At 46.2% G+C, this 19,953-nt stretch overlaps 1 protein-coding gene and 1 long non-coding RNA gene across 7 annotated transcripts in view; one reads left to right on the forward strand and one right to left on the reverse strand.

The window, feature by feature from the left end:
- The window catches only part of MICU1 (mitochondrial calcium uptake 1), a 238,456-nt gene that overhangs the window by 29,937 nt on the left and 188,566 nt on the right, over window positions 1-19,953 (forward strand). For all 6 annotated transcript variants that reach the window (XM_039482943.1, XM_039482939.1, XM_039482940.1 and 3 more), the window contains exon 2: window positions 5,870-6,031. In XM_039482943.1, coding sequence (XP_039338877.1) covers window positions 5,871-6,031 — 161 coding nt within the window. In that variant the 5' untranslated portion in view covers window position 5,870. The remainder of the gene's footprint in view (window positions 1-5,869; window positions 6,032-19,953) is intronic.
- LOC120369520 lies at window positions 5,211-8,117 on the reverse strand. Its single transcript, XR_005583203.1, has 3 exons — window positions 8,007-8,117; window positions 5,863-6,020; window positions 5,211-5,767 (listed from the first exon to the last, which is right to left on the reverse strand). It is a non-coding gene; the product is annotated as an uncharacterized LOC120369520 (long non-coding RNA).

Raw genomic sequence — 19,953 nt, forward strand, 5'->3', positions numbered from 1 at the left:
CTATTAGGCAAACTTTATACTATGCTCTTTTGTGTAAATATAACAATATATCAGTAACTGATTACTGTATGCAAGGGAGATGAGTTGGCATTTCTGTGAGTACAATAGTTCTGCAAAATTTAAGCATTTCAGATTGGCAGGCATAATTCTGCATTAACATAAGGCTCCCTCTCACCCCAAACTTTCTTGATGCAAGTCTTAAGAACATTTTATAACGATAGTGAAAAATATGGCTATCTTCTGTTTGTTTTTTCACAATTCTGTCTTGTACAGCTGGAGTGAAGGAGAGAGACCCAAATAAGAGGACAGAAAAATAGTAGATGGCTTTTCAACTTGTGTATCACTAATATTTTTTAGAAGAAATAACACTTGTATAACTTCTGAGTTTGCATATGTAATGGCAATAATTCCCAAGAGAGAATGTGGGAATTTAGATTAGTGTGGGATGGAAGTAACTTTGAATCTGAAATGAAGGCTGTCCTTCATAATGCAGGGCCATTTTATGCTGTGCATGTGAAAGATTTGCGGGATGATATGTGATGGCCATTGTTGCATTAGTATTTCCCTGAGAGTTTTCATTATGAACATTTAAAAGCTTTTTTTAAAAGGAATAAATAAAACAACATTAATCCCACAGTAATTTACTTTCTGGCTTGTGCTTATAAATGAGCATAAAAATATAACTTGAAATCCAATGGCTAATGGAAGTACTAAATGTTATGGCAATTGCCCATAACTCTGATTTTTAGAGGATATTAGAATAGCCGCCTATGTCTTGAGCCACCTTTTACAGAACTCTGACCTAAATTAGGAAATAACAGCTGAATGTCACTGCTTGATTTCCCAATGAAGTTGCCTTCAAATCTGATGTTTGATGTCAACAGATTGAAAATCTTTGTCTACACTTCTGCCAGGTATTTGTCTTCTAGGTACTGTTGAAGCTGATGTTACATAAATTGTTGGTGTTCACTGAAATAGTGTATGAAATATTCTATTGAACAAAACAAGAAGCCTTTGGAAGTAATGTTATAATACAGAATGTCCTGCCTAAGAGCATAGGCGGCAGGTTATATACATTTGCGGTGCTCGGGCTCCAGGAATATTCAGGGCCGAGTGCCCTGCTCCAGCAATATTTGGAGCTGGGTCTCTCCCCCGGCCCTGCCTGGATCGGGCCCCGGCCCCTGCGGACCTCCCCCCACACCGTGTCCCTGCCTGGAGCAGGTCCCAGCCCCCTCCCCCTTCCCCTGCGTGTGTGTCTTCCCCCCGCACCGCGTCCCTGCCTGACCGAAAACAGCGCGCGCCTCTTCCCTGCCTGCTTGAGCTGCTGGAGTAGAGCGGGCAGAACTGCTGTCTGCTGCCCCAGGGTCCTAGTGCCTGCTATCCACTAATGGCAAGGCAGGCTGCCCTTACCCTGCTCTAGCCCTGAGCCTCTCCAACGCCCCAAACCCTCATCCCCAGCCCGAGCCCTCATCCCCCTGCACCCTAATCCTCTGCCCCAGCCCTGAGCCCCCCACATCATGAACCCCTCAGCCCCACAGCCCTCACCCCACACCCCAACCCTCTGCCCTGAGCCCCCTCCTGCATCATGAACCCCTGAGCACCAGCCAGAGCCCTCATCCCCCCTCACCCTAATCCTCAGCCCCAGCCCTGAGCCCCCTCCTGCATCATGAATCCCTCATCCTCAGCCCTCACCCCTGCACTTCCTCCTATCCCCAAACTCCCTCCCAGAGGGTGCACCCCCTCCCCCGTCCCACACACCCTTTCCCACCCCCAAACTCCCTCCCAAAGCCTGCACCCCTCACCCCCTCCTGCACACCCACCCCCTGCCCCAGCCTGGAGCCTGCACCCAGCACCCAAACTCCATCCCAAAGCCTGCACCCCTCCTGCACCCTAATCCCCAGCCCAGGATCTGCACCCCAGACCTCTCCCCCCCCCAGCCCCCTCACAGAGCCTTAGGCAGGTGGGGGTGGAGTTGGGGGGCGGGTTCTGGGCACCACCAAAATTTCTACAAACTTGCCACCCATGCCTAAGAGGTGTACTGAAGAGGGCAGTGACTTAAAATATGTTGTCCGTATACCTCTGATAAAGAATAAACAGATTAGGTAAAGACAGAGCCTCTGAAGGCAGCAGCTGCCGAGTTTCCTGCTGCTGGAGAAAGCTCCCGGAGGTGGAGGTAGGTCTGATCTCCCCAGTGCTGGTGGGAGTGCCCCAGCTGGGGGCTCCTAGCTGCTAGTCGGGGCCAATGATGGATTAATGTATGGGCCTATGGCGCCCATGCCCAGGGCCACCAGACAATTTGAAAAAATGGGTGTCCCAGCCCTGGCAGGAGCTGTGGGGGTTGAAGCCCTGAACTCAGGCACACCAAGCCTGGGCAGAAGCTGGGAGGGGGGCAGAAGCCCCGAGCCTGGAGCCTGGGCATGAGCCGTGGGGGGCAGCAGCCCTGAGCCCTGGATGGAGCCATGGGGGGTGGAGCAGAAGTTTGGAGCTTGGGCAGGAGCTGCAGGGGGCAAAAGCCTCAAGTCCCAACTGGAGCTGTGGAGAGTGGCAGCCCCCAGCCCAGGTTTCCTGAGCCCTTGGCAGTAGCTGCAGGGGGTGGAAGCCTTGAGTCCTGGCTGGAGCCCAGGTAGGAGCCATGGGGAAGGGTTGTGGGGGCAGGAGCTACAGGAGGTGACAGCTAGTGTTCCCTCTAATTTTCCCCATGAATGTGTGGAATGAATTTTGTAATGTGCACCAATATGGAGGTAATGTGTGACTTCCATATTGGTGTACATAACAAAATTCATGTGGCGAGGGGTTCAGAGTGTGGGAGGGGGCTCAGGGCTGGGGTAGAGGGTTCAAGTGTGTGTGTGGGGGGACGTGAGGGCTCCAGCTGGGGGTGCAGGCTGCTCTGTGGCTACGGTGGGGAGAGAGGACTCTGCCATCCCTCAGTTCTGTGTCCCCACTGCAGCAGGTCCTGGGCTGGGGCCGCAGGATAGGCCCCTCTCCTCTGGCCGTGGCAGGTTGGGCTGGGGGCAGGGTGCATCTCCCCGACTGCAGTCCTAAGCATCATGCAGATGCTTAATAGGTTGCTGCATGGCCATGCAGCTTAGAGGGAACTTAAGTGGCAGCCCCCAGCCCAGGTCCCTGAGCCTAGATGCTCCCAGCCCCAGGAGGAGCTGTGGGGTGGGGGCAACACTCAGTCCAGGTCCCTGAGCCCCGGCAAGAGCTGCAACTACCACACCCCCAGCCCCAGCAGGAGCTGAAGGGTACGGGGGTGCAGCAGCCCGGAGCCTGAGTGCCCAGAGCCTGGGTGGGGGTGGCAACAGCGGGCAAAAGTCTGAGTCGCAGGGGGAGGGTGGAAGCCCTGGGACTAGGGCACCCTGAGACACAACAAGAGCTGCGGGGAGCGGCAGCTCCAAGTCCGGGAACCCCAAAGCCCGGCAAGAGCTGTGGGGGGGCGGCAGCCCGGAGCCCAGCTCAGGGGCGGCTGCACCACTCTCATTTCTGCACTGCCTGTGGAGGTGGGTCTGATTTCCTGTCATAACAGCCATGCAGGGGGAGGACAAGTCCTGTCCCTCCCCAGCCCACCTGATTTCGGAAAGATCAGATTTCAAGGGGAAGGGCTTATTTCATGATCCGTGACATGTTTTTCATGGCCATGAAATTGGTAGGTCCCTAACTATATACTACTGTAATTTGAGGGGAAAAGTAAATACATTTAAATTAACTCTGGCTTTTGGAACAAGGATGTGTGTATGTGTGTTTTCTCAAGCATAAAGATTTGTTTGTGCAAAGTAGTCCCAACATTACTAAACTGTGAGTTGCTGGTAATGATAAAGCTGCAGTGCAGGTCTATAGGAGTGTATTGCTGCTTGGCCTGTAAAACGCTAATTGTATCTGTAGGCACTACTTTGTATTGACTGCTATTGGTCTTGATCTTGAGCAGGTCAGTAAACATTTGTGAAAGGTGGTAGTAAGAGTATGTTAAAAGCTAAGGAGAAGGAATGAAGTTGCTTTAAGAAATTATGAGCTTCTTCAACAGGAGGTTTTCTCCTTGAAAATATGATAAATGCTTTCCATATTCTGAATTTTATAATGCATTAATCTATATGGAGAGATTTCATAGGAGTGTGAATTAGATCAGTAAGGATTTTTCTTCACTAAAAGACACAACACTTTTATCCTGTAGCATTTCTCTTTTGTAATTCAGACTTGCTTTTTGTGAGCTTGCACAGTGCAAAAGTCATTTTTATTTTAAATGTTTCTATTTTTGTGATTCTATCTCCTGTAGAGGGTGTCTTGTTCTCAGATGCAATCCTTGCAGTTTATCGATTTTACTATTTTAATAGCATTTAAATCGGCAGCTCAGTTTTCCATTTTTCTCTGCACAACTATTTCTATGCAGGGCAGTGAAGTACACGTATTTTAAAAGACATACTTCAGATTGTGTAATGTTTTAGTTAGAGCAGAGTCTGAGCGTTGAGCTCCAGTCTAGATAACCCTCTGCTCCCCAGTCATTTAAAAAATGTAACAAAGAGCCTTCTGGCTTTTTCAGTAAAGTAAAATTTATATTCGTTTTTAGCTTGCCTTCTAAGATTGTGTCTTAGGCAGAACGGATTGTATTAACTTGCAGTGCTTATTTCTGTACCCTATTTCCATCTGTAACACTATGATACTTGAAGAGAAATAAACAAATGTTTTCACTTAATATATGAAATGTTTTTGGAGAACTTAGAGGTGTAAAAACTGCTGTAAGAAGAACCGACTAGACAGCTGAGTCATGATTGCAAAGTGTGTCAGCTGGGCTTGTGCAAATTAGAAGTATCTGCAATTAGGAGAACCACTCATTAAGTAATGTAGCCATAGCTCTCTGAAAGAGAGAGTTTGTTTCAAAACAAATTATCATAAAAGATTTGCGGTAATATGCTGGTTTTGCAAGATTTATTTGTTTCTGTTAAAAACTAAGGGCAGGTCTACACTAAGGGCGGGGGTCGAACTAGGGTACGCAAGTTCAGCTACGTGAATAGCGTAGCTGAACTCGAAGTACCCTAGTTCGAACTACTCACCCGTCCAGACGCCGCGGGATCGAAGTCCGCGGCTCCAAGGTCGACTCCGCCACCGCTGTTTGCAGTGGTGGAGTACCGGAGTCGACCGGAGCACGCGGGGAGTTCGAACTATCGCGTCTAGATTAGACGCGATAGTTCGAACTCCGAGAAGTCGAACTCACCGCGTCGACCTGGCAGGTAAGTGTAGACTAGCCCTAAGGGTGCATCTAGTTGGAGCCTGCTTCTAGAGGCCTGTCTATTGTACGAAATTGACTGGTGAGTGAAACAGGTTCCCAACAAACAGTCCCCATGAACTGGTAAAACTGCTAGGGTAGAAAGGACAAAAGTTTCTCAGTCAGCATTTCCATTACATTGTTGGAAACTTGTTCCACTGGGGTTTGTTTAATGGCTATCACGATGGAGCTCTTATCCTGATTGAGGACGCTGGGTGCTACCTCAACATACATATAAAAGAGTAATAGTATGGCAACTTTCAACACTGATTCAGGGGGACTGTTGCTGACATCCCTTGTCAGATGCAGGACAGTTGCCTAGTGTAGGTGAGTCCTTGGAAAGGGGAAGTGTCTCATGTTGCACTGCAGTGACACCTTTGGTTGGCTCAGGTGTGTCATTGACAAGTTCCGAAGGGAGCTCTGTCATCTTTCCTTTGTCGGAGCGATAGTCTTGCAAATTGGTGGACTGAAATAAGGATGAGATGTGAAATTCTTTGGCTTGGAGAATACCTAGTTGGAAGAAGGAGGAAAGTAATGAAAAATTGAATTGCTTTTGTAGTGCAGCACTTGCTGCTCTATTTGCAATAGTAATTTGTTTCCCTTACTTGATAGGATGTTTCGCCTTCGATTTCTTGCTGCTGTGGCAGGCTTAGAGGCTGTTTCCCGATGTTACCATGGAATGGCACATCCCACCAGAAGCAGGCAAAGACTTATGATGGCAGCTTTCATAGGAACAACTGCAGCAACAGCGAGTGCTGGACTCCTATGGAAGAGGTAAGTGCTCTCAGGAGTCATTCTTGAACAGAACTTCAACCTTCTGCTGCTTTGGTTCCCAAGAGAAATTAATGTGGAGTGAATTTTACCTTGATCATAGGAGCAACAGTAGACTATGCAAGGCAGCATCACTGCCTTGAGTTCCATTATATGGAAGGGAGCAGCTATTGAGTGGACCCCATATCCTACATGCAATAGAATTAGGCTCCGAGGGTGTTTGGTAGATGAGCAGGAGCGTGACTAGATTCTGTGGTTACATGGATCTACTGGGCACAACCCCTTTGAGGCTTCTAAGAGTTGTCACCCTTATTCTAGCTACAGAAGGGCTGTGGAGCTCTCATGACTTGCCCACTAACTGGGAAGCAGATTATGTATTCTGGCACAAAGTCTAACTAATACAGTACAGACCCGTTTATGTGCGCATGTCGGGAGTCAAGCTGTCATGACCGCGTGTTAACGGACTGCGGGTTAAGAAGGCCATGCTGAAATATCTTAAGATATCTATATATACATGTATAATTGTAACCCCCAAAGAGATTACATAGATTCCTGGAGCGCTGTCTGCTGGCAGCTCAGGGAGGAGGAGCCAAGGCAAACTCAGAGTCTGCCCAGCAACCAATAGGGAGTGGAGATGCCCCTCCCAGGGAGTTGAGGAGAGGGAGAAGCCATTTTGAGGGGAGGCTGGGGCGAGCCAGAAAAAAGGCCAAACTGGCTGTGAGGGGAGCTGGTGAGTCCCAGGCCTGCAAGCAGGGTTCCCCGTAAGAACTGGCCTCTAGGGACCTTACCCAGATCCTCCAGCTGGGTTTTCCTTTCCCACGGATGATTCCCAATTGTTACGCTTGCTGAAAAATTTCCCCAGCCAGGCTGGGTTCGCCTCCAACTCCCCTGGTGAGACCAGTCGCCACGTGGTCAGCACTGCTTGTCCAGGGCTGCTGCCTGCTGAGTGTGTGACTGGAGGCTGGGGGAGGAGGCTACAGTTTGGATGTTAGGGTAGTTGTATAACCCACACCTTGAGCCCTGCACTCCTTTGTGGTGAGGGGAAATCCTGGGACCAACGCAGCCTGATTCCTGCCTGAGGAGGATCCCTGACAGCAGCCCCTCTGCAGTGACTGAGGAGTCCAGCGTCATCCTCAACCCTGAGATCATTCATGGAGTTCGTGAGTGCACTGTCTTTAGTTAGTTAGTCAGGGAATTTGTTTTGGGGACCCTCTACTCCCTGAACTGTGTCCTCAAGCCAGGGAGTAAGGGTTTGAGGATTTTATAACCTACCGCTTATTACACCTGTGGAGGGATTCACCACCTCCTCCCACTTGTGGGTCCTTTGGGCTGTACTGAACCCAGTCAGCCACACTGCTAAACCTCTGCAGAGAATTTTATAGGTCATCAAGGGCCCCAGCAAAGTACGCGTACCATGAGGACACTAATTTTACATTTGTTACTCCAGACACGGGTATTTTAAGTGTGGGCACCGGTGACCCTAAAAATGGTGTTTCCCCTGTTATATTTTATTTGTTGCCTGTTTAATATAATTGTTGTGTTGAATATATTTTTAGGTGTTGTGTTATTTCTTGGAAGTCTCCAATTATCTGGCAAGTAAGTGGGGATTCCTCTGTAGTTAGAATTTTCCGCCCAAGCTGCCCTGGTGACCCTGCCAGGAAGGAGCGAGGGGGGTGGAGGCACCGCCAACTAATTTCATAACAAAAAAGAAAAAAGATTCACCCTACTGAGTGGGTGGCGGGATCCAAAAGAACCCAGACCTGTCCATCAGAACCTGTAAGCGGATTGCCATTAAAGGAGGTAATCAGGTGGAGAGGGGCGCTACATAATTATCTAGGATTACATACGTATTCACAGCGTCCCAAATACTGCAGGCCTATCTGTTAACAGCTCTTTGCAAGAATATAAATTCAAATGTGTAATCTAATAAAAACATTATTGCTACTACATAGGGGTGAAAGTAACTGAGGACATTTACCGGTATGGGGGGGTGGCTCTGGCCCCCGGAAGGGGCGGGGCCTCATGCAGAAGGGGTAGGGCTAAGGGTCAGCATCTCCCAGCCAGCCCTTGCATGCTGCCTGGTTTGCGCCGCCCAGGGTTTCCATGGTGATTTAAAGGGCCCAGGGCCCTTTTAAATTGCTGACCCCAGGGAAGCTGCTCCCTTTGCCCCCCCCCGCCCGTCGGCTAAGGGGGGCAAAAGGGGCAGGGACCTTAAAGTGCTGCAGGGTCCTTTGCCGCGGCAGCATTTTAACATTGTTGCGTCCCTCCCCGCTCCTCCTCCTGTTGGCGGCCCAGCGCTGCCGCGGCAAAGGCGTCCTTAAAGCGCACTTTAATGTCCCTGCCCTTTTTGCCTCCCACGTCGGTGGCCCTGTTGCCCCTCCCCCCTGCTCCCTTCCCATCGGTGGTAAAGACGTACAACATGTTTCCACTCCGCGCTTCCTGTCGATTTCTATGTTAGTGAGCAAATCTGTAGCGCTACATAGGAAGCTCCTGTACCGCATGTTAATGAGTCTCATGTGTTAAATAGGTAGCACTGGGAGGCATGGCGCTACTGCGCGTTAAGTGGATTCGCGTGTAAACGGGTCTGTGCTGTATATGGTGCTTTCACCTCTTAGAAAGCCTAGTAGGATGTAGTCTTGTTTCATAAAATATGAACTTTAGGCATAAATAAAAAGCCCACTTGCTGCTTAATGCTGAGAGATTTGTGTACCCTCTTGCACCATGTTACCTTTCATTTGAGGAGTATTAGCTGAAAATGTATAGTGCAAACTGCAGCTGTAGCATTAAATACTCCTCTCTCTTCATTATTCAGATGAGGCACTAAGTTACTTTGTGACCAGAGTAAGACACCATGAAATTACATTTTCACAATAGTGAACAGTGTGTAGAAATACTCAGGGTGGCACTAAGTTAGCCTCAATTGACTCTGCTTATGTTCCATGCTCTAAACCAGGGGTAGGCAACCTATGGCACGTGTGCCAAAGGCGGCACACGGGCTAATTTTCAGTGGCACTCTCACTGCCCAGGTCCTGGCCACCGCTCTGGGGGGCTCTGCATTTTAATTTAATTTTAAATGAAGCTTCTTAAACATTTTAAAAACCTTATTTACTTTACACACAACAATAGTTTAGTTATATATTATAGACTTAGAGAGAGAGACCTTCTAAAAACCTTAAAATGTGTTACTGGCACATGAAACCTTAAATCAGAGTGAATAAATGAAGACTCGGCACAGCACTGCTGAAAGGTTGCCAACCCCTGCTCTAAACGAAGCAAGCAGTAAATGTCCGTCAGCTTCCAGTTGAATTAAATGTGAAAGCTGTGGGAAGCCACTGTTATCGTTGTATGCTCAGGCTCACTACAGTGCAAATACCATAATTAGTCCAAAGGTGATAGCATTATTGAGAACATATCTTATTTTCATTTCTAATATTTAGGTATTATTTTATGATGATCTTATTTCCAACACAGTAGGTACACTTGCCTCTTACTTGAAATTATGGCAAGCTGTGAGAAGCAGTGATGTAATGTCTCATAGTTGTTGCATACTATTTTCTGTTTTCGCCAAGGGAGCCTACTTAATATAAACAGAAAAAGTTGTTCATTATTTTTGCCATTCCTATAATTGGTAAGACTTAAGCTCCTTGCTAAAAGGTGTCATCAAGAACCCGGAGGAAAGCACCAGAATCCAGCACAGTCTCTTCTGATGATACCTGTTACAATTAATCTGCGTTTATATAGTGCCTTTCAATTTGAAGGACCCCAGAACACTTTACAGACATTATAAAATCTTGCAGCCTGCAGTGAGGTGGAATGCTGCAGCCATTCTGTGCCAATAACAAAGATGACTGTACTGTTATATATCTCCTTTTTGGGTGGGGAAGTGAATAATCTCACCAATTTTAAAACTACAGTGAGAATATTTTAGGTGCACATAATGTAATTACCTAAATTAGGTTTTGGCTAGGACACTGAAGTTCACATCTCTGCTCTTTTGTGGAAATGCCATAAAAATAACCAAGCTGTCAAGTATTAAATTTTATATCTCATTGGAAGAATGGCACTTGCAGCAGCACACAGAGAGCTAACAAAATCGCAAACGTGAGTGGTTTGGTAGCATGCAGTCTGGGGCCCAGGATTCCCTGAGTTCTAATAATCCCAGATATGCTGCTAATTTCTTTGATTTTTTTCTTCCTCTTTCTATTTCTTAACTAGCACAGATAAGTTAATGTTTGTAAAGTCCTTTCACTGTAAAGTATCAGAGGGGTAGCCGTGTTAGTCTGGATCTGTAAAAGCAGCAAAGAATCCTGTGGCACCTTATGGACTAACTGACGTTTTGCAGCATGAGCTTTCATGGGTGAATACCCACTTCTTCGGATGCAAGTAGTGGAAATTTCCAGGGGCAGGTTTATATATGCAAGCAAGAAGCAAGCTAGAGATAACGAGGTTAGTTCAATCAGGGAGGATGAGGCCCTGTTCTAGCAGTTGAGTGAAAACCAAGGGAGGAGAAACTGGTTCTGTAGTTGGCAAGCCATTCACAGTCTTTGTTTAATCCTGAGCTGATGGTGTCAAATTTGCAGATGAACTGGAGCTCAGCAGTTTCTCTTTGAGGTCTGGTCCTGAAGTTTTTTTGCTGCAGGATGGCCACCTTAAGATCTGCTGTTGTGTGGCCAGGGAGGTTGAAGTGTTCTCCTACAGGTTTTTGTATATTGCCATTCCTAATATCTGATTTGTGTCCATTTATCCTTTTCCTTAGAGACTGTCCAGTTTGGCCGATGTACATAGCAGAGGGGCATTGCTGGCATATGATGGCATATATTACATTGGTGGACGTGCAGATGAATGAACCGGTGATGGTGTGGCTGATCTGGTTAGGTCCTGTGATGGTGTCGCTGGTGTAGATATGTGGGCAGAGTTGGCATCGAGGTTTGTTGCATGGATTGGTTCCTGAGCTAGAGTTACTATGGTGCGGTGTGCAGTTACTGGTGAGAATATGCTTCAGGTTGGCAGGTTGTCTGTGGGCAAGGACTGGCCTGCCACCCAAGGCCTGTGAAAGTGTGGGATCATTGTCCAGGATGGGTTGTAGATCCCTGATGATGCGTTGGAGGGGTTTTAGCTGGGGACTGTATGTGATGGCCAGTGGAGTCCTGTTGGTTTCTTTCTTGGGTTTGTCTTGCAGTAGGAGGCTTCTGGGTACACATCTGGCTCTGTTGATCTGTTTCCTTATTTCCTCGTGCGGGTACTGTAGTTTTGAGAATGCTTGGTGGAGATTTTGTAGGTGTTGGTCTCTGTCTGCGGGGTTAGAGCAGATACGGTTGTACCTCAGTGCTTGGCTGTAGACAATGGATCTTGTGGTGTGTCCGGGATGGAAGCTGGAGGCATGAAGGTAGGCATAGTGGTCGGTAGGTTTTCGGTATAGGGTGGTGTTAATGTGACCATCACTTATTAGCATCGTGGTGTCTAGGAAGTGGACCTCCCGTGTAGATTGGTCCAGGCTGAGGTTGATGGTGGGGTGGAAGCTGTTGAAATCGTGGTGGAATTTTTCCAGAGTCTCCTTCCCATGGGTCCAGATGATGAAGATGTCATCAATGTAGCGTAGGTAGAGAAGGGGCGTGAGTGGACAGGAGCTGAGGAAGCGTTGTTCCAGGTCAGCCATAAAAATATTGGCATATTGTGGGGCCATGTGGGTGCCCATAGCGGTGCCACTGATCTGGAGATATATATTGTCATCAAATTTGAAATAGTTGTGTGTGAGGATAAAGGCACAGAGCTGAGCAACCAGTTATGCTGTGGCATCATCAGGGATACTGTTCCTGACAGCTTGTATTCCATCAGCGTGTGGGATGTTTGTGTAGAGAGCCTCTACATCCATGGTGGCCAGGATGGTGTTTTCTGGAAGGTCACCAATGCATTGTAGTTTCCTCAGGAAATCAGTGGTGTCACAGAGATAGCTGGGAGTGCTGGTGGCATAGGGTCTGAGTAGAGAGTCCACATATCCAGACAGTCCTTCAGTGAGAGTTCCAATGCCCGAGATGATGGGGCGTCCAGGATTTCCAGGTTTGTGGATTTTGGGCAGTAGATAGAATAGCCCTGGTCGGGGCTCTAAGGGTATGTTGATTTGTTCCGGTGTTAGTGTAGGGAGTGTCCTGAGTAGATGGTGCAGTTTCTTAGTGTATTCCTCAGTGGGATCTGAGGGAAGTGGCTTGTAGAATTTGGTGTTGGAGAGTTGTCTGGCGGCCTCCTTTTGGTAGTCAGACCTGTTCATGATGACAACAGCACCTCCTTTATCAGCCTCTTTGATTATAATGTCAGGATGGTTTCTGAGGCTGTGGATGGCATTGCGTTCTGCACGACTTAGGTTATGAGGCAAGCGATGTTGTTTTTCCACGATTTCTGCCTGTGCACGTCGGCGGAAGCAATCAATGTCTAGGTCCAGACTGTCATTTCAACCCTCAGGAGGAGTCCATGTGGAGTTCTTCTTTTTGTGCTGATGGTGGGAGGGTAACTGTGAATCAGTGCGCTGTTCAGTGTTGTCCTGAAAGTATTCCTTGAGTCGGAGACGGGGAAAGTAGGCTTCCAGATTGCCGCAGAACTGTATCATGTTGGTGGGGGTGGCAGGGCAGAAAGAGAGTCCCCGAGATAGGACAGACGTTTCTTCTGGTCTGAGTGTGTGGTTGGATAGATTGACGATATTGCTGGGTGGGTTAGGGGTACCACGGTTGTGGCCCCATGTGGCAGGTAGGAGTTTAGACAGCTTACAGTCCTTTTTTCCTTTGTAGAGAGGTGAAGTGAGTGATGTAGCTCTCCTGTCTTATTTTAGTGAAGTCCGTTTGTATGGAAGTTTGGTTATTAATGAGAGTCTCCAGGTTGGAGAGCTCTTTTTTGATGTTTTCCTGTTTGCTGTCTAGGAGGCTGATCAGGTGGTTCCTCAGTTTCTTTTATAGAGTATGGCATAATCTCTCACTGTGGTCTGTGTAGTATGTAGATAGCAGTGGATTTTTTACCTTTAGTCCATTTGGTATGATGTCCATCCGTTTGCATTTGGAAAGGAAGATGTCTGTCTGTATTTGTGCAAGTTTCTTCATGAGGTTGATGGATTTCCACTCCATACAGCTAAATGCAGTGCCTTGCATGATGTCAAGTATCAGAGGGGTAGCCGTGTTAGTCTGGATCTGTAAAAGCAGCAAAGAATCCTGTGGCACCTTATAGACTGACTGACGTTTTGCAGCATGAGCTTTCGTGGGTGAATACCCACTTCTTCGGATGCAAGTAGTGGAAATTTCCAGGGGCAGGTTTATATATGCAAGCAAGAAGCAAGCTAAAGATAACGAGGTTAGTTCAATCAGGGAGGATGAGGCCCTGTTCTAGCAGTTGAGTGAAAACCAAGGGAGGAGAAACTGGTTCTGTAGTTGGCAAGCCATTCACAGTCTTTGTTTAATCCTGAGCTGATGGTGTCAAATTTGCAGGGCCTCATCCTCCCTGATTGAACTAACCTCGTTAACTCTAGCTTGCTTCTTGCTTGCATATATAAACCTGCCCCTGGAAATTTCCATTACTTGCATCCGAAGAAGTGGGTATTCACCCACGAAAGCTCATGCTGCAAAACGTCAGTTAGTCTATAAGGTGCCACAGGATTCTTTGCTGCTTTCACTGTAAAATGTTAGGTAACAGACATATATTCTGTACAGGAGTTTATTGATGCACTGTATAATTAGATATATGCTCATGGCATTCATATAGGGTAGGCTTGTAACTCAATGAGTGGAGAAAAATTGTACTAGTTAACCTTTGAGGATAGGACAGGAAGCAAGGGCTTAATTTGCAGCAATGGAGGTTTAGGATGGACATTAGGAAAAGCTTCCTAACTGTCAGGGTGGTTAAGCACTGGAATAAATTGCCTAGGGAGGTTGTGGAATCTCCATCATTGGAGGGTAAGAGCAGGTTAGAAAATCACCTGTCAGGGATGGTCTAAATAATACTCATTCCTGCCTTGAGTGTAGGGGACTGGACTAGGAGACTTCTCGAGGTCCCTTCCAGTCCTATGATTCTGTGATTCTACGTAATTATGTACTTGGCTGTTTAATCCAAGAAATCACATTACCATCACAATGACAAGTTGTTTTGGTGTAGAAAATAGTTTATACTGATGCTACAAAATATTAAATAGACTGTTTCAAATAAAAACATTTTAACCTTGTGTTTTAAAAATAAATGAATGAAACAAAAGAAAAGAAACCTTACAATGTCCTAAAAACATTTTTTCAGTTGGTGACAAATCCCTATGGTATTAATCTTATTGATCATTTTCACTTGAACCACTTCACAGTTACGGTTCTTGCTGGTGGCTTGGCAAGTTCAAGAAGTGAGTTCAGTTGAATATATTTGAACACAAATAGATTTAATGACATGTTGTGTTGTGCATACCACTGAATATCATACAATAAGTATATTAGAACTGCTCATAAATTATTATATAAATAAGATGTTTAGCTGAAGGAACCAACAACCTTACAGATGGAGGTGGTATAGCAGAAGTATGGTTGAGAGCTTGAGAAAGATGTGGACACACAGTGTCCAGAGAACAACTCAAAGGATAAAAAGTTTAGATAACATGACCTATGAGGAAACTTTAAACATGCCTAGTTGGGAAGCGGCACGGGTCGCAGGGATGTGCTGGCTGCCGCTTTGCGCAGATCTCATTGGCTGGGAACGGCGAACTGCGGCCACTGGAGCTGTGGGTGGCTGTGCCTGCAGATGGTCAATTTAAACAAACTGTCTCGCGACTCACAGTGGATTACCCTGTTGGGCCACATGTAGCCCACAGGCCACAAGTTGCCAACCACTGGGTTAGACAAACACCTGTCAGAGATGGTCCTGGCTCTGGACAGTGGGATTGATGAGATTTACCTTTTGAGGTCCCTTCCAGCCTTAAATTTCTATAATTCTATATATAATGCATGCAGTGAGACTATTTTACAGCGGAAATTTTTCCCATAGAAGAATTTCACTCAAAGCAGCGTTTCACTGTAGCAATTGAAGTTTGTACATTACAGTGCATTGAAACAATTTAGGACTTGCATTCATTTATATCCAAAATTACTTTTTCACAAATGTCAGAGGGGTAGCCGTGTTAGTCTGGATCTGTAAAAGCAGCAAAGAATCCTGTGGCACCTTATAGACTAACAGACGTTTTGGAGCATGAGCTTTCGTGGGTGAATACCCACTTCGTCGGATGCAAGTCACAAATGGTATACATATAAATACATAAGCAATTAATGAAGCAAATCAAGATTATGTAAGATTTAAGGGAACACCCTCCAAGCTGGGAACAGTAGTTTTTAAAGTGCTTCGTTGCATAAACTGTTCTGTTAAGGCAGTTAGCCTTTTGTAGAGATGATCTAATACAATGCTTGTTTTCCTTCAATTAGTTAAGTAAATATACTTTCATTGTTATATGAAACCTTGCTGTGCTGCAAAGCTGAAGACTCCAGGGGGGTTCTGGATCTTTCTTTTATCATACCATCAAAGGCAGCATGCTTCTTTGTTATGTGACACTAATAAAGAGTGTGTGGCTTCTAATATTCTGATTAACCTTGAATGATCTATGCTTGAGGCCGTGGCACTTCATCATGAACTAAATGAGATGCCCCATTGTGATCCCTGTCAGCAAAATGTCAACTATAAGGCCTTTCTTTAAAAAGATGGCTTTTTTTATTACAGCACACAGTATAGAATATGTAAATTGTAATATCCTGAAAGGTTTTTTTTAGAGCTAGGTCTGCTTCCTCCATAATCATAAAGATTTATTTAGTCTCCTAGAAAAATGAAAAGCTCTTTAAAGGTGTATCAGTGCTTGGTGGTACTGCCATGTCGGAGTATTCAGGTCTGGTAGCGACTGAAGGAAGATCTTATGCATATCAGCCCTTTGGAAAGTTGGGGATGTTGAAGGTGGCATTTTCAGTTATTGAGAAAGGACAACAGTGGAGAAAAGGAGGGTATCTGACCTGCAACACTTTCTAGAATTTGAAAGTATCTTTGCGACATTCCATCTTTGGAGATAGCTTTTGCTGACTATGGGAATTATTCCATGTTTATGTGAGGCATGTGTTGTATAGGAAATAGTTGTGCTATAATTGGGATAAGGAAGTGAATGCAATCATTTCAGAATCCCCCACCCAACTGCCTTCTTATGTTGAATTACAGAATATGTGGGAAATGCAAGCAAATCCTTTTGGAATGTTTTTTTGCTCAGTAGGTAAGGGATTACTCATACCTTGGGGGCCTGGACAACCCCCTCCCCCATCAAAAATATAAAGGACAAAATATAAGCTATACAAAGAGATAATTAGAGATCAGGTATTTTAATGCATTGCCAAGTATGCCAAGGCTTTAATTTTTTCCCCCCAAGGAACTGAAAAAATTAACACAAACTAGATAGAGGTAATCAAAGAGAAATGGCTGTTGATCATATCTCTGAATCCTGTGTGGGTTTTTCCTATAGTAATTCTACTGGCTCTTTAGGAAAATCATAGTTCTTAAATATATCATAAGGGCAGAGTAGCCTCACATTTGTTAAAAATAATTGCCTTAAACTACTAATTATTAATCTAATGTGTTTATATCTGTATCTAAGCTGTAGCCACAATATTTTTCAAATGTCACTTTCCTAGTCAATTGGCTAACTTGTCAGATGATTCACACATGGCAATGGGGAGAAAGAAAAACTTAAAAAGGCCACATCATAAAAATAGAATGAGAGAGTTGTGAAAAGCTGGACTAGTATCTATGCTGCCTATTAATTTTTACAGTGAAGGTTTGGCAGATATTATATTTTTCTGTATATGACATAAATTGGTGATTACGTCATTAATATTGACGTTTCCATTAGTCATCTTCGTACAGAGGAAGTGATGGAATTCAGGGCTTGAAAAAATCATTCACTGTATTACTAATGAATGGAAAACTATCTTGGTGGATAGGATGAGACTCTATTTCCCCCCTCCACCCCGAATTTAAACTGGCCTTTAAAAACAAACATTTCTAGTCCTTACGATTTCAAACAACTTTCATGTAGGCTGCTGGCTGTCTCCGCCAGCCCAGGAAGAACTAGTGCCTTATCCAAAAATCTGTGTAGGTCCTTCCTTCAGGGCACAGTTGGAAGAATAAAAAATTAGATTCCCTAAGGAAGTCCAAAACAAAGCTATTCCCCTGACCAAAGCAGGCTGCAGGGGCCCAAAGGCCTTTCCCCTTGCATCACTCCCCGCTGCTCCAGGGCCAGGCAGCCCCATCCTTCCTCTTCAACAGAGCCCTTTTGACCTGTCATGCTATCTGGAGTGGCTCACAAGCATGAATGCCAACTTCAGGGTAGACTGTCAAGAAGCTAGGCGGAGACCTCCAAATGGTTGTATGTTCTATAATTAGATTTCACCAATCCAGTAACAAGTGCGAACTCCTAAAACACTGTAACAGTCTTTCCACAGAGTCATAGGCAGTCCAATGTGGACTTAGTGATGGTTGCTATACACCAAAAATCGCAACAGTATTCAGATTACTCCCAGTCCCAAAGGACCAGCCACTTACCCCAGTCAATTTGGACCTTAGTTCTCACACCAAAGATAATACTTGTAGCCAAAGATAATACTTGTAGTAAACTGTCTAAGGATTTATTAAGAAAATTAATGAGTTATTACAAGGTTAAAGCAGGCAAGCATATATACACAGATGAGTTAATCAGTATTCCAAAAGGTGACAGAGTTGTAGAAATCTGTCAACTCTTAATGGGTATGTCTACATTACGGGATTATACCGATTTTTACAGAAATCGTTTTTAAAAACAGATTGTATAAAGTCGAGTGCACGCAGCCACACTAAGCACATTAATTCGGCGGTGTACGTCCATGTACCGAGGCTGGTGTCGATTTCCGGAGCGTTGCACTGTGGGTAGCTATCCCATACCTATCCCATGGTTCCCACAGTCTCCCCTGCCCTTGGAATTCTGGGTTGAGATCCCAGTGCTTGATGGGGCAAAAAACATTGTCGTGGGTGGTTCTGGGTACAGCCTCACCCCTCCCTCCATGAAAGCAGCAGACAACCATTTCGCGCCTTTTGTCCTGGGTGAACTGTGCAGACGCCATAACACGGCAAGCATAGACCCTGCTGAGCTCAAGACAGCAATCATGGACATTGTAAACACCTCGCACATTATCATGCAGTCTATGCTGAACCAGGACCTGCAAAACCAGTCGAGGAGGAGGCGGCTACGGCAGCGCGACGACGAGAGTGATGAGGACATGGACACAGAATTCTCTGAAACCGTGGGCCCCTGCGCTTTGGAGATCCTGCTGATAATGGGGCAGGTTCTAGCCGTTGAACGCCGATTTTGGGCCCGGGAAACAAGCACAGACTGGTGGGAACGCATAGTTTTGCAGGTTTGGGACAATTCCCAGTGGCTGCGACACTTTCGCATACGTAAAGGCACTTTCATGGAACTTTGTGACTTGCTTTCCCCTGCCCTGAAACGCCAGAATACCAAGATGAGAGCAGCCCTCACAGTTCATGAGTGAATGGCAATAGCCCTGTGGAAGCTTGCAACGCCAGACAGCTATCGATCAGTCGGGAATCAATTTGGAGTGAGAAAATCTACTGTGGGGGCTGCTGTGATGCAAGTAGCCAAAGCAATCATTAAGCTGCTGCTACGAAAGGTTGTGACTCTGGGAAATGTGCAGGTCATAGTGGATGGCTTTGCTGCAATGGGATTCCCTAACTGTGGTGGGCTGATAGATGGAACCCATATCCCTATCTTGGCACCGGAGCACCAGGGCACCCAGTATGTAAACCACAAGGGGTACTTTTCAATGGTGCTGCAAGCACTGGTGGATCACAAGGGACGTTTCACGAACATCCACATGGGATGGCTGGGAAGGGTTCATGACGCTCGCGTCTTCAGGAACACTACTCTGTTTAAATGGCTGCAGCAAGGGAATTACTTCCCAGACCAGAAAATAACAGTTGGGGATGTTGAAATGCCTGTAGTTATCCCGGGGGAGCCAGCCTACCCCTTGATGCCATGGCTCATGAAGCTGTACACAGGCAGCCTGGACAGTAGTCAGGAGTTGTTCAACTACAGGCTGAGCAAGTGCAGAATGGTGGTAGAATGTGCATTTGACCATTTAAAGGCGCGCTGGCGCACATTACTGACTTGCTCAGACCTCAGCCAAACCAATGTCCCCATTGTTATTGCTGCTTGCTGTGTGGTCCACAATCTCTGTGAGAGTAAGGGGGAGACCTTTATGGCGGGGTGGGAGGCTGAGGCAAATCACCTGGCTGCTGATTACGCGCAGCCAGACACCAGGGTGATTAGAAGAGCACACCAGGAAGCGGTGCACATCAGAGAAGCTTTGAAAACGAGTTTCATCACGGGCCAGGGTACGGTGTGACTGCTGTGTTTGTTTCCCTTTGATGAACCCCCCCCTCCTTGATTGACTCATTCCCTGTAAACAACCCACCCTCCCCCTTCGATTACAGCTTGCTTAAGGAAATAAAGTCACTCTCGTTTAAAAATAATGTATTCTTTATTAATTCATTATAAAAAGAGGGAGAGAACTGACAAGGTAGCCCGGGTGTGGTTTGGGAGGAGGATAGGAGGGAAGGAAAAGGCCACTAAAAAAATTTCAAAGTAATGACAGCCTTTTGGTTGGGCTGTCCACGGGGGTGGAGTGGGCGGGTGCACGGAGCCTCCCCCCGTGCGTTTTTACACGTCTGGGTGAGGAGGATGTGGAACATGGTGAGGGGTGAGGGTGGTTATACAGGGGCTGCAGTGGCACTCTGTGATCCTTCTGCTGTTCCTGAAGCTTCACCAGACGCCGGAGCATGTCAGTTTGATCACGCAGCAGCCCCAGAGTTGCATCCCGCCACCGCTGATCTTC

The sequence above is a fragment of the Mauremys reevesii genome, linkage group 7 (assembly GCF_016161935.1).
Source record: "Mauremys reevesii isolate NIE-2019 linkage group 7, ASM1616193v1, whole genome shotgun sequence".
Classification (NCBI taxonomy): Eukaryota; Metazoa; Chordata; order Testudines; family Geoemydidae; genus Mauremys; species Mauremys reevesii.